The 12526-nt window shown below is 43.3% G+C and overlaps 1 protein-coding gene across 2 annotated transcripts; it reads left to right on the top strand.

The window, feature by feature from the left end:
* Positions 1-61: 61 nt before the first annotated feature.
* On the top strand, positions 62-12327 carry slain1a (SLAIN motif family, member 1a). 2 transcript variants are annotated; one of them, XM_031870122.1, is made up of 9 exons: positions 62-788; positions 2954-3090; positions 5849-5965; positions 7211-7306; positions 7435-7584; positions 8775-9107; positions 9581-9769; positions 9943-10276; positions 11533-12326. In XM_031870122.1, exons 1-9 carry the CDS (start codon positions 322-324, stop codon positions 11606-11608), a joined length of 1899 nt encoding a protein of 632 aa, XP_031725982.1. In that variant the 5' UTR covers positions 62-321; the 3' UTR covers positions 11609-12326. The 2 variants fall into 2 exon arrangements, with proteins under 2 accessions (XP_031725982.1, XP_031725983.1); XM_031870123.1 differs by lacking the exon at positions 9581-9769 and having other exon boundaries at positions 11533-12327.
* Positions 12328-12526: the final 199 nt, after the last annotated feature.

Here is a 12526-nt window from a genome sequence, read left to right as displayed (position 1 = left end):
CATATATAACACATACAATTAAGAAAGAAATGCAAGGTACACTTTAATACTCGGTGTGTTAGTGTGTCCATAATAAACAATTCCTTAGCAGTGGTGTGAGGGGAGTTGAACTCCAAGCTGCTGACCAATGAGATGGAGGCCGTACAATCATCCCAGCAGCGGCAGCAGCATCATTGTGTTGTGTGTGTACGAGTGTGTGAGCGTGTGTGAGTGTAGTAGTAGCTTTAAACGGGGGAATCTGGACACCCTCTCTGAATTGAATAGGACCCTCTGCAGGCAGGCCGTGCTTCTTCTGCCCCTTCTCAATGTGCTCTTTACCAAATGGAAGCAGAGGTGTTGAACCCGCAGATGATGGCAGACGTCAACGGCAACAACAAAATCACCAACGCGGAGCTGGAGGTGCTGAAGCTGCAGGAATTGGTCCGAAAATTGGAGAGGCAAAACGAACAACTGCGGACCAGAGCGAACGCTGTAAACAATTGCTCCGTCGGCCCTCCTCATCTCCAGACCTCGTTGTCGTGTCTGCTCGGCGGTACAGCGTGTGCGAGTGACTACGTCCCCGGCAAATATGGCATTTCGAGCCCGACACAGTCGCATCCCTGTCCCCCCGGAGCCCGGGGAGCGACGGAGGAGCCGTTCGCGTATTTTCAGCCGAGCTCGGTGTCTCCTGGCGCCGCCGCCGCCGCTGGGGAGGACGGCGCCGCCCCCGGAGCCACCACGACCGTTATGGATGAGGTTGATATTTTGGACCTCGACGCCGCGCTCCCTTTCGGAGAGCCCGATAGCTGGTAACCGCTCTGTTTGTATCCACCACTCCATCGCAGCCACACACATATTATGTGAAATTACAGTTAAAAATCCCTGTTGTTCTCTGACCACCATAGATGCCTCACAGGCCACAAGATTGTCAACTAGCCACATTTATTTTTTACGTCATATGTAACGCTACCCTGCCATGTATCCTCTCATCGATTACATTATTGATTCCTCTCCTGGAGGAAGACACTTGCAGACTCCGGCTCACAGAGGGACTTTTTTTTTACAGGACGTAAAGAACAAAAACAGGTTTGACACAAGCAAGTGGGCATCCCAGAATGCACTGTGTGTGCACTGTGCAGCATAGGTGTCTTCTCAGCGTAAGACAGCACCGGGATGAAATTAGAAACAATGACCCGCTTCAGCTTGTGATCAAACAGCTCGGCTTTGTGCAGAGTGTTCAGCCCGAGGCTGCACCGCTTTGAAGCGCTGTTATCCGCTGACTCTGAGGCAGCTCACACACACTGACTACTGAACCGTCTCTCTGGCTTTATGTATCCGATGAGATGATGGGGAAAATGTAGCACACGGCTGAATGCAGCACCAGTGGCTCCATTTAGCGTGACTAACTGACCCCTGGTCAGTGTAACACCGTGGCCTAGTTGTCGAGTGAAAGTCAGTTCTGCTTTGTTTGTAGATGACACATATCAAGACAATACAGGTCATTTCATATCTCAATAACGATATATATTAATATATAAACTATCTATCTATATATAAAAATATCTATATATATATATACTGTATGGTTATCGTATATATAACTATGTAGTGTTATAGATACATAACATGAATATATAAAAAAATATTTTTTTCTGGTACTTCAATAAATAAGTAGTCTATTTTTTCATACAGCTGAAAAGCACTAAATATTGCTTCACTTAATTAAGAACTTTGGGGCAAAATGAAAAGAACAGTTGTGAAATTATAGAGAAAATATCAATACATATGTCCAGCTCTACATTGCCTTTGTGTACATGCATGCACACAAATACAGATTAATTCTCATCAATTCAGATTGTCTTAGAAATTGAAGTTAGTGTGTGCTTGTTATATTCCATTTAGACGATGTGGTTGTGTATCACGATATCTTGATGTATGATTTCATCACGATATGAAAGACGATACGTTATCATGTTGAATTATCACCCAGCCCTACTTTTTAGGAATCTGTCATTCCAGTGTATCAAAGTCACACACACCTACATATTTTGTTTATTGATTTGTTTTATAGTCTTGTCATTTTAATGTAATTTCAGAATCAGCTTGTTTTTATGCTCTTTGTTCAGCGGTCAGATACTTTCAACTGATAGCAAGTCGCTGATAACATCCAGTTTCCGTTTCTTTTGGTTGTTGTGTGGCCAAGATACAAGTATGTAGCGCTGCAACGAGCAATTATCTTCAGTAGTTTGTTCTTTTTTTTCTTATTTAATTATTTTACCATTTGGTGTGTAAAAAGACAGGATGTTGTGAAAAATGTGTAGTATAATGCCAAGGTGGCATCTTCAATTCATTTTTCGAACATAAACCCCACAATTATCAGTTCACTGTCATTTATGACAAGGAATTATAGAGAATATTTGCCATTTTTGGTTAAAAAAATTATTGAAATGATGAATCTATTATCCAAATAGTTTGTGATTAATCCTGTGTTGATGGACTAATCTGTTCATTGACTGATTGTTTCTGTGCTTCAAGCATCTACAGCCCACAGGGGGAAGAGATACAATCATCCTGTGTCTCACTAGTCACATACTCATATTCTATAAATCACTGCACCCAATGAGGCTGTCACCATTTGAATTTTTATTATACACTGCTGCTTTCACAGTTTGTGTTGTAGCCAGTAAAATGCCAATTGCTTTTTGTGGAAATGTTGATCTTTTACGGTGTGTTGACATTTGGATTTTATGAAAATCGCTCCCTTTACTCAGCTACAAGTTTTACCTTTACAAAGTCATGCTCTGCCTTTGTCTGAGAAATATTGCCACAGTAAAATGCGTCCCTGAAGATCTCTAGGCTGCACAATAAAGCAGCCTCTAGTTTATTTACCCTCAGTTCTCTCCAGACAGTAACAATATGAGCTTTGCTGTGAAGGTGTCAGGACTGAATTGTGGGTTGTGCTGTGTCGTCGCAGGCTGTACGTGAGTCCCAAAGCCAAGCTGTGGGGCGGGAGTGTCCTCAGCCCTCTCCAGTGGTGCAGGCAGGTACTGGATCACCCGGGGCCCGAGGTGGAGCTGGCCAAGATGACCCTCTGCCACAGGCTGGACCAAGGTATTTATCACTCAGATTAACGGCCTTCAACTGTGGCTGCATCTGAACATCTGTCCCTCCGGCTACTGACATGCGATCATTAGCTCTGAACCACGAAACGTCTCCACGTGCAATAGGATTTCAGCTCCCGGGCCGTGGGAGCGTTTCCCTGCACACCGCTCGATCGCTTCTAACCATTTAACTCGCTCTCTTTGAATTTATGGGTTTTTAAGTACCTCAGCCGACTTCCCACAGAGTGATTATTTTCTGTGGTAGCTGGAAGGTCTCCCATTTACACATTTCAGTATCGCCAGAGAACAATTAAGATCGCTTTCAGGGATTTGATACTCTGCTGATATATATATATATATATATATATATATATATATATATATATATCAAAAAAATACTTCCATTTGGAGGAACTCGTGCTGTGCTCTTGGATGGCATTATACTGTGTTAAGTAGAAAACAGAGCAGGGATTATGAAGCTGTAGTATCACATTACACTGCACCACCAACAAGTGGTTTTACATACTGTATATTACATCTTCGACTTTTTAAAGGAATGTTGAAACATTTCAAAAGAAAAAATAATATTAAATTCAAATTCATGTTTTTTTTAAATATACATGTATTCATTTTCACAAATATGCTCATTCTCTTTTCTTGCCGAGAGTTAAATGAGAAGATTGATAGCACTCTCGTGGCTGTAGTTCAAAATGTAGCTGGAGCCAGCAGCTGGTTGCTTAGCTTAGCATAAAGCTGGCAGGCAACCCGCAGGGAGTCCAGGAAGTCACTGCTCCCCAGCCAATAAACAGTCCACATAACTGCCCTTAAAGCCCCAAATTGTCATGTTTACACTTTGGGTTTTGGGGCTTTAGAGGCGCTGGTTGGTGGATTTTGTTGCCATCTGACAGAGCCAGGCTACAGCTGCTTTCTGCTGTTTTGAGAATTTATGCTAAGCTAAGCTAGTGGCTGCTAGCCGGTGTTGCTCATATTTAGAATATCCTGGAACATTTACAAGTAAGATAGTAGACACCTGGCTATTCGGCCCCTCGTATACATGGTTGTAACATTATACAGTTTGCTGAGAGTGCCTGTGCCGTGTTGTCGTCTTTGGCTCATCCACATCACACTAATCTGACATGTCCTTATAAACTGAGTCGCCTCGACTCTTGAAGATGATGAGGATTTTTTTGCTGGATTAAGCTTCTCCATCTACTCATCAGTTACAGAGGACCTGAGTTAAGATACTACATTACAGCTTTTGCATTTCATCATGTAGACTATTGTTACATCATCATCCTCGTGTGTTCTTGTTTTTCTGGCTAAAACAACATAACTCAAGCTGAGGACGCACCTGCGCTCGCGGCAGACCTGGATACGACGATATGATTTTCATACGCACATAACACACCAGGATACTTCAAAATCCCTTCTAGTGAGCTACTGAATGACATTTGCTGCTTGACACAGTTTTTGGGATTCGAGGCTTCACTGTTTCTACACTCACGCACGGGGATATGGTTGCCATAGAAACCTTGCTTACATTAACTGGGTTCTGGTTTTGAGGCTGATCTGCTCGGCACTCGCAGCGCAAACACAAGAGACTCTTTGCTGTTGCATGCATGAATATATGCTGTGTGAACTTGTGTGTGTGTGTGTGTGTGCTTAGATTCTTAATATTTAAAGGAGAGTTTTCTCAGCTCAGTCACCCTCACTTTGTGTCCAGACTGTAATTCAATAGCGCAGATTTGTTAGTGTCTGTTTGGATGTTCATTAGTGTGTGCGTGTGTGTTTGTGTGCGGTTCAAGGTCCTCTTCTTTCTCTAGAAGCTGCATTCAGTGAAGGTTGGCTCTCCTCCTCTGGGTCATGAATACATCCTTGTCTCTGAGCTCCAGGAGCTGTTGTTTTGTGTAACCTGCAGTGAATGCTAGTTTCGTCCATTAGCAGTTGAGCCTAATTGCGTCAGGAATGCCAAAATGCACCACTCTGTCCGGAGTGTTGTGCCTCTCTGACTACCAATCAGTGTGGGGGGGGTTGACACATGGAACGCACATCATCTAATGTCAGTCATGTCATTCATAGCCAAACGCACTCACTGCTGGCCAGCATTGATTCGTGTAAAAGAAGAATACCACTTTTAATGAGGCATTAGGAGTTGTAACTAATTGTCATTTATTAATGCTTAATAGATAGTTATTAAGCCATTCGTAAGGACAATATTTGAGCCTGGCAACCCAAAATCAATTGGTGACAAGCTTTCCATATGAGTGGTTTATTACTAATCTTTAAACCTAATTGATTATGTTTTATTCATTATTAAAGCCATAAGTCACAGCTTATAAACATTAATAACGTATATGTTATGACAGTGTGTACCATGGAATTCATAAAACAGGAAACATCTGAAGTAGTATAAATGTAACCTCCACACCCCCAAATCTAATTCTGATTTTGGGAATGCGATGTAGGCAGCCTATATGCACAATCCCTGCTTATCCTAAGATCCCTCCAAAAAAAAAAAGAAGATCTGCAGTTTAGCCCAATAAGCCGCAGTGGTAAGCTAAACCTCGTCTTACCGTATCAGCCTCGTCTGTCCGAGCCGTGACCCGATCATTTAAAACATCAATACTGATCTGTAAAAAGCAGATTAACATTTTCGGACAGTGTCTCCGAATCGAATCAATGTCCTCCATGTGTGTGGGGTTTGTATGTGTGTGTTACGAGGTAAAGCAATCAGTCTAATGTGTCCCTCGCTACAATCTTGTGTCCAGCTAAGCGGTGGCGAGGACTCCCCTCGGTCCGTCCATACAGCTGCATAGAGGGACTGTCCACCCTCAGCTGCCCCGTGCTGCCTTACACGAAACCTGCTGCACCAACCGTGGCCCCAGGTAACACAGACAGATACTACACAGGCATATAACTCCTGCTAACACTCAATGAATTGATCAGCTGATTGATAGTGAACTGTCAGTTCCATGTTTCATTATAACCGATGGATCCTTTAGGTCAGTAGCTTAGTACTAAACGGTTGTTATGTTTCTTATCATCTTATTCAGATGGCAATGTCGGCCTGTTCGTTGGTCCACCTCTTTGGCCCAGACAGAAATATCTCGAAGAATTATTACATTTATTTCAATGAAATTTTGTACAGGCATTCATGGGCCCAAGAGGATGAATCCTGATGAATTAGGTAATCTTTTCCTCTGGCACCATCAGCAGTCCGAATGATTTACTTGTCCTGTAAAATAGGTTTTAAAATCTATGAGTTGGATTGGACCCAAATTCATGGTCCCCAGATGGTGTATCTTAATAACTTTGGTGTATCTCCTGACTTTAACCTTAATGCTGCCATTAGATGTGCACGATTGGTTTTAAGTTAAATGTCTCGATGGCTATTTGATGGATTGGCACAAAATCTTGCAAACGTTAGCATGCTAACATGCTAAACTAAGATGGTGATAATGAGACACATTACTTGTTAGACATGAGCACGTTAGCGCTTAGCTCAAAGCACTGCTGTGCCTTTGTGCAGCCTCACACAGCCCCTAGTATGGCTGTTGACCTCTCCACAGTCACACAGTTACACCTGGAAACTGCCCAGTACAACCACAATCTGATCTGTTTGGCTTCTGAACAGTGCTGCTTTTTCATTTTCCCCACCCACTTTGATCCTGCCAGTGTGGGGACTCAAGCCTGCTTTTATTCTGTCCTCATTCAGTGCTCAGAAATAGCAAACAACCAAATCATTGGATGTGCAAATGAGGGTTTATTAGCTAACATTAAACTTAATCTATTAAACTTCAAACATAACTACCAACTCTCACCTTTAATCCAAAGTAAAAATAATACAGAGCCAAAAGCACATGTTGCTTCCAAAATAATTTTGGAGCTCTCTGAACATAACCCAGATTCTTAAACAACCTGTTACTTGCAGTTTACAATCAGATTACAGCAGATTCCCGGGGAGGAGATTATCTGGTCATTCCCTCGGACAGATGGACACAAGCAAGCTCAAACTCCACCAGAAAAAAACAAAAACATCCATATTTTATATGAACACAGATGTCAGTGAGTTGAGCTTTGATTTGCATGTTAACGATGAATCGTCTCCCTCTTTTTCTGTGTTTTCCTAGCTCCATTGCCATCATGCGCTCAGTCTTTCCTCCAGCCTCTCAGGGCCAGCCTCAGTGACAGAGCGCCCACCTTCCTATCAAACTCCACTCTCCACAGTAAGACCTCACTGGCAATACGTCTTCTCCGCTCTGCCATTCATTGCAGTTTTAACACTCTGTTGTCTCACATGCAATCAAGCGAAGTATCCTGGTGGTATAGATGTGGCTCCCCTGTGTGTTTTTAGACGTGGGCCGCCGACACGCGGCAATCAGCCCCCAGTCTTCCGTGGACAGTGAGGTGGGTGTGTCAGATCTGGAGGACGACTCCATCTCTATGAGCTACAAACTGCAGGACATGACGGACGTGGAGGTCATGGCACGACTTCAGGAGGAGAGTGAGTCGACTGTTGAAATGTCTTGCGGATCAAAAATATACCCTTCGTGAAAAACAACCTACAGTTTGGCCTTCTTTACAGCTGAGAAGTTGGCATTCCTAATAGGAAACTACTTCATAACAGTGTTTATGGTTTAGAACTTCAGAATGTAAGTCCTTTTCCAAGAGCTGTTGAAATAAGTTTGTCCACATCTTGTTTTTATTAAATTACAGTTGCCTCTTGATGACTGATTTTCTATAGTCTTTTGTTTTTGTATCTTAAAAGGACAGTTCACCCCTAAATCAAAATACTAGTTTATCCTCTATAGTTCTGTCGTCTTATATTGTCTTCTATAGTTCCATAGGGTCCAAGAAGAGAAGAGACAACGTCCTGCTTTAATCCAGGTTCACAGGAAAGGCACTGGATCAAATTTTCCCAGAGGGGGTCTATTTAGGTCCACAAACTGACGCAAAGACAGGCTCCTTCGTGCAAACCTGTTGCGTCTCTGGCTGACTGGCATTTACCGTGTAAATAGTCTCCCACACTCACTTTTGTGAATATATGTTTTGCAGTTTGAATAATGAAAACTGCTGGGCATGTAATGGGAAAATATTAGTAAGCTTTTAAAAATACACTTAAGTCTTGATAATTGTCTTGAGATTTTAGAGACTCCCCGAAATTTTTAAATTGAGGCTTTCAGGGTCTCTCAAGTGTCAATCAAGAGGTCTCAGACTCCCCGAGACCCTCCTTATTTCGCACACTGAGTATAGATTGAGTTGCGTAGCTCTGGAGATATCGGCCGTCGAGACGTCTGCCTTCTCTCTAATATAATGGGACTATAGGGCAGCTTGTGGTGCTTAAAGCGCCAAAGAAATACACTTTTCCATTTAGCACCATTATATTGAAGAGAAAAACATGAATTTTGGATTTTGGGGTGAACAGTCCCTTTAACACTGCTGCATAGCCGTCTGAAGGGAGTGACATTGATCACTGTGTTGCATTACTGATGTATGGCTCAGATACATGTTTGACTTTGGATCAGTTGAACTTGAGTTGACAGTAATATCTTTTTGTTAAGTTATGCAGATGATTTGAGAGTAAACGTATCAGTCTGGTCTATCGGCGCCTTGCAGAATGAAATGCATCATATACTGAATGAGGTTCAGGTTCATGTTTTCCACGGATAAAAGCATCGATCTGTCACCCTGCAGGCCTCCGACAGGACTACGCCTCTACCTCGCACACCGCCACAGCCGGCCAGCGCAGATCCAGCTTCTCCTTGCACTCCCTCCGGCGCAGCGAGATGGATCTAGAGGAGGAGGACGAGGAGGAGGACGAGTGTTACGACCAGCTCCCGCCTCCCCAGCCTCGACTGTTCGGCTCTATGCAGCGGGGCGGCCTGCCCCACTCTCACACCTTCTCCAGTATCAGAGACTGCAGACGCAGCTCAATCGCACCTCAGTTCTCACTCAGCGGACTCTCCCAGTACTCTGGACCCCTCAGCCTGACCATGGAAACACACTCAGCATACAGGAATAGCACAGGTGAGTGTTTCACCAATACCACGTCCACTTTTTGAAGCTGAACTTGATTTTTTTCAAGTGTCCCAAATACAGAATTACCCACATCCTCAGGAAAATGGAAATTTCGCAAAAATGTGATCTTTTTTTTGTTACAGAGTATTAGATGAAAAGATGTATACCACTTAGCATATTGACTGGAAACAGAGGGGAAACAGCTAGCATGGTTCTGTCCAAAGCTTACAAAATCCAGGCTATCAGCACCTCCCAATCTCACTTATTAACATTAGATTAAATCATTTTTTGTTTTGTTTAATTTGTACAAAAGCAAATTGTAAAAATGACAAGTTGGGCTTTTACAGGAGGTTATGTTCAGGGTAATTTATTGGCTAGAAGCAGTGACTTATCAAAGTAGAACTATTCCTTTAATGTTGAGTAATAAGTAAAACGTTACCACGCTTCGGCCGACACCTACAATGTCTCATCTGGTTGCATAGACAAGCTACGGAGAAGCATGCCCAACCTGCTCCGAGCTCCCAGCATGCCCAGTGTTCCCAGCATTCCATGCCTGGCTTCCCCTGTCTACCCACCCTCCCACGGCCCTTCCTCCTTGCCAACGATATCCTCCCTGCGGAGCAGCCAGAGCTTTGACTCCTCCAGTGGGCTTGCACGACTCCAGTCCTCCAGTAAGATTTTTTTGCTTCAAACACATGAATAGAAATGAACCGCGCACGGCTCATTTCTATTCATGAGCGTATGTTTTCTGAAGGCTGTCGCAAAGTTTCAAATGCAGTAAATGCCATCCTGCCACCGATGTTCGACTTACTGTCATCTAACTTGCTCTCCTGCTGTGCTTCAGTTCCCTCCCCAGGCCAGCTCACCCAGCGGGTCCAGAGCGTGGGCAACTTCCCCACCACTCCCCGACACCCGCTAAAAGCCACGGCCTACGTGAGCCCCATAGTGCAGCAGGGCCCCACCTCCACCTCCCTGTCCACCTCCATCAGTCTACACTCCATACCCGGCAGCGCGGGACCGCCTCAGCCCCTCAAACTGAGCAGCAGTTTGGTGCTGCAGCCCCTGAAAGTCGGCGGCAATCAGCCGGCCGTCACCCGCAGCTCCCTCCCTCGCCCGGCCTCCTTTGTGGGAACGAGTGGAGTTCCACGTGCAAGCAAGATCGGCCAGCCCACACGCAGGTTTGACATATCTCAATCCGTACGGTAAAACTTGGAAGCATAATGCGTTTTGAAACTGGGTTCGAAGCTGCGTCCCAAAACCCATGGTGCCTACTCATTCAAAACAAGGCACCTTGCATGGTAGCCCTTCCATCAGTGTATGAATGGGTGAATGACATGTAGTGTGAAAGTGCTTTGAGTGGTCGAAAGACTAGAAAAGCGCTGTACAAGTACAGGCCATTACCATTCACGTAGTCCTCGTGACGTCACCCATTGGTTTGTGGACTGCCGTCTTGAAGCATTGAGTTTTGGGCTTTGCCATCTTAGTTTACAGCCGTCGCCATCTTGGTTTTTTGCAACCAATGTACGTAAGTGACCATATTTGTATGGCGGAGGAGTGATGTAGAGATGCCATGTACGGCTCTGGTGCCTGTCAATCACAAGGTAGCCCTGCCCTAAAGCATAACCTTGTTTATGTTCTATTTGCCTCTAAATTTGACATGAAATGAACATCATGCTGTTGAAGAAGGCTTGAAACTAGTGATCGAGAGCATAAACTCAATGTTTACAATGTTTACTGAGGGAATACATTGAAGTGAGTTGAAGTTTAAGGCACTTCCACATTGGCTTCACTTTTCAGAGCCGGAGTTTTCTGCCTGGAAGCTACTCACAGCTGAAAAGATGTTCGTGTTGTGGTAAAACAGCTCCAGCAACACCATACATAAATAACTTTTCTGTTTCTTTGTTTAGTTTAAGTGACATAAAGTTGCAGTTTGATTGACGTCTGACGTTGCATTTTGTATTATTTTCTGTCAGCATGAAAAGGTTTGACTATGTTCAATGTTGAATGTTAATTTCTTGCATACTTACTGCAGAAATAGTACACTATAAAGATCATATATAGCACATATAGTACATTCTGTATAATTGGTCAATCAATCAATGAATTGATGAGAAGAAAACTAATCAAAAAGAAAACTTTTCTTGGTCTTAAATTATAGTAAATTTAATATTGTGGTGGTTTCGAGCTATTGTTCGACCAACAATTTCATCTTGTTCTGTAGGATATTGAGATGGGCTTTTTATATTGTTTACTTATGTTTTATAGACCAAATGATAAATATGTATGGCGTTGGGACACAGCACAGGTGTTTAGATATTATACTGATTGGTAGTTAAAGGTCGAACTTTAACAATCAGTTTGTTGTGATACTTGAGGATGACGATGCATCCTCTCATCAGTCTTTTTTAATGGACTCGTTTCTCTCCGTCTACAGTTTGCTGACTCCTCCAAAGAGCCTGGCTGCCCTGACAGCCCTGAGGGACGGCAGCTGGAAAGATGGCTGCTACTGAACCCAAATCAGACGGAAGCTGAGGAGGGATCCCAGGGCAACGCACTGATTTCAAGTGTTGCCGTCAGGAGGGCCCGGCTGCGACCCAAGAGAGAGTGGCTGTTAGCGTTTGTAAAGGCCGCTGCTCTTCACTTGAAGGACTGAGAACAGTACGGGTCCAGCAGGCTGGACCTTCACATTACTACCTGTTGAAACACAGACTGACACACGATGGAACAACCTGGCAAAATTCTGATAATCTGTTGTTCCGTGTGAACTGGATCTTCTTTGATATGCGTTTTTTTTGTGGATGGTTAGAGTGAAGCTTCGGGAAAAGACAGCCCGCGCTTTTGTACATGCTTTTACTGATTTCATACGACTAATTTAGCAACTATTGATTTTTGTCAGACCGTGGTGTCGGATATGAAGTTGAACCTGGGATTTTGTTACATCCTGTGCCTGTTGAAAAGTAGTGTATTTGATATTATATTTATTGGCTGGACCTCGCAGCATTTTTGATCAGAGCTCTGATTAACACATTATAGTGTTTCCTAAGTGAAGTATGACCTTGGTTAAAGTAAGTGTGCACACGTTATCCTTACTATTATTTTCCTTATTGTTTACATAAGAGCTGAGATTTTGAATGCTCTTCGATAAACATAATCGCTGCAATGATATTGCACAAAGAGCCCTGATGCTTTTTATGGCTGACAAGACTTTAAAGAGGAGGTGAATTTTTCAAGTGAATAAAAGTCTTTCAAAAAAAATATTTCAAGTCTTTTCTTCACTTGGGGGTTTAAAGTATGAGAAACAATGTATTCCTTACCAACTGTAGATGGCATTGTTACTCCACTGTACACAGCGACAAGATGACATACTGTCATATTATTTATCAGCAATGTCATTTATGAGTGTGTGAGCGAGCTTTTTGCTTTTTTAA

Source organism: Anarrhichthys ocellatus, unplaced genomic scaffold (genome assembly GCF_004355925.1).
Source record: "Anarrhichthys ocellatus isolate YVR2014 unplaced genomic scaffold, GSC_Weel_1.0 scaffold51, whole genome shotgun sequence".
In the NCBI taxonomy this organism is placed as follows: Eukaryota; Metazoa; Chordata; class Actinopteri; order Perciformes; family Anarhichadidae; genus Anarrhichthys; species Anarrhichthys ocellatus.
This window is presented reverse-complemented; position numbering and strand designations above follow the sequence as displayed.

What these genes read in the sequence shown, in the direction of transcription:
- slain1a (XM_031870122.1), top strand. Translation starts at nt 322, where the DNA reads ATGGAAGCAGAGGTGTTGAACCCGCAGATGATGGCAGACGTCAACGGC. An exon ending in ATCAAACTCCACTCTCCACA is followed by an intron (nt 7,307 to 7,434) that starts GTAAGACCTCAC and finishes GTGTGTTTTTAG; the next exon opens with ACGTGGGCCGCCGACACGCG. An exon ending in AGCATACAGGAATAGCACAG is followed by an intron (nt 9,108 to 9,580) that starts GTGAGTGTTTCA and finishes CTGGTTGCATAG; the next exon opens with ACAAGCTACGGAGAAGCATG.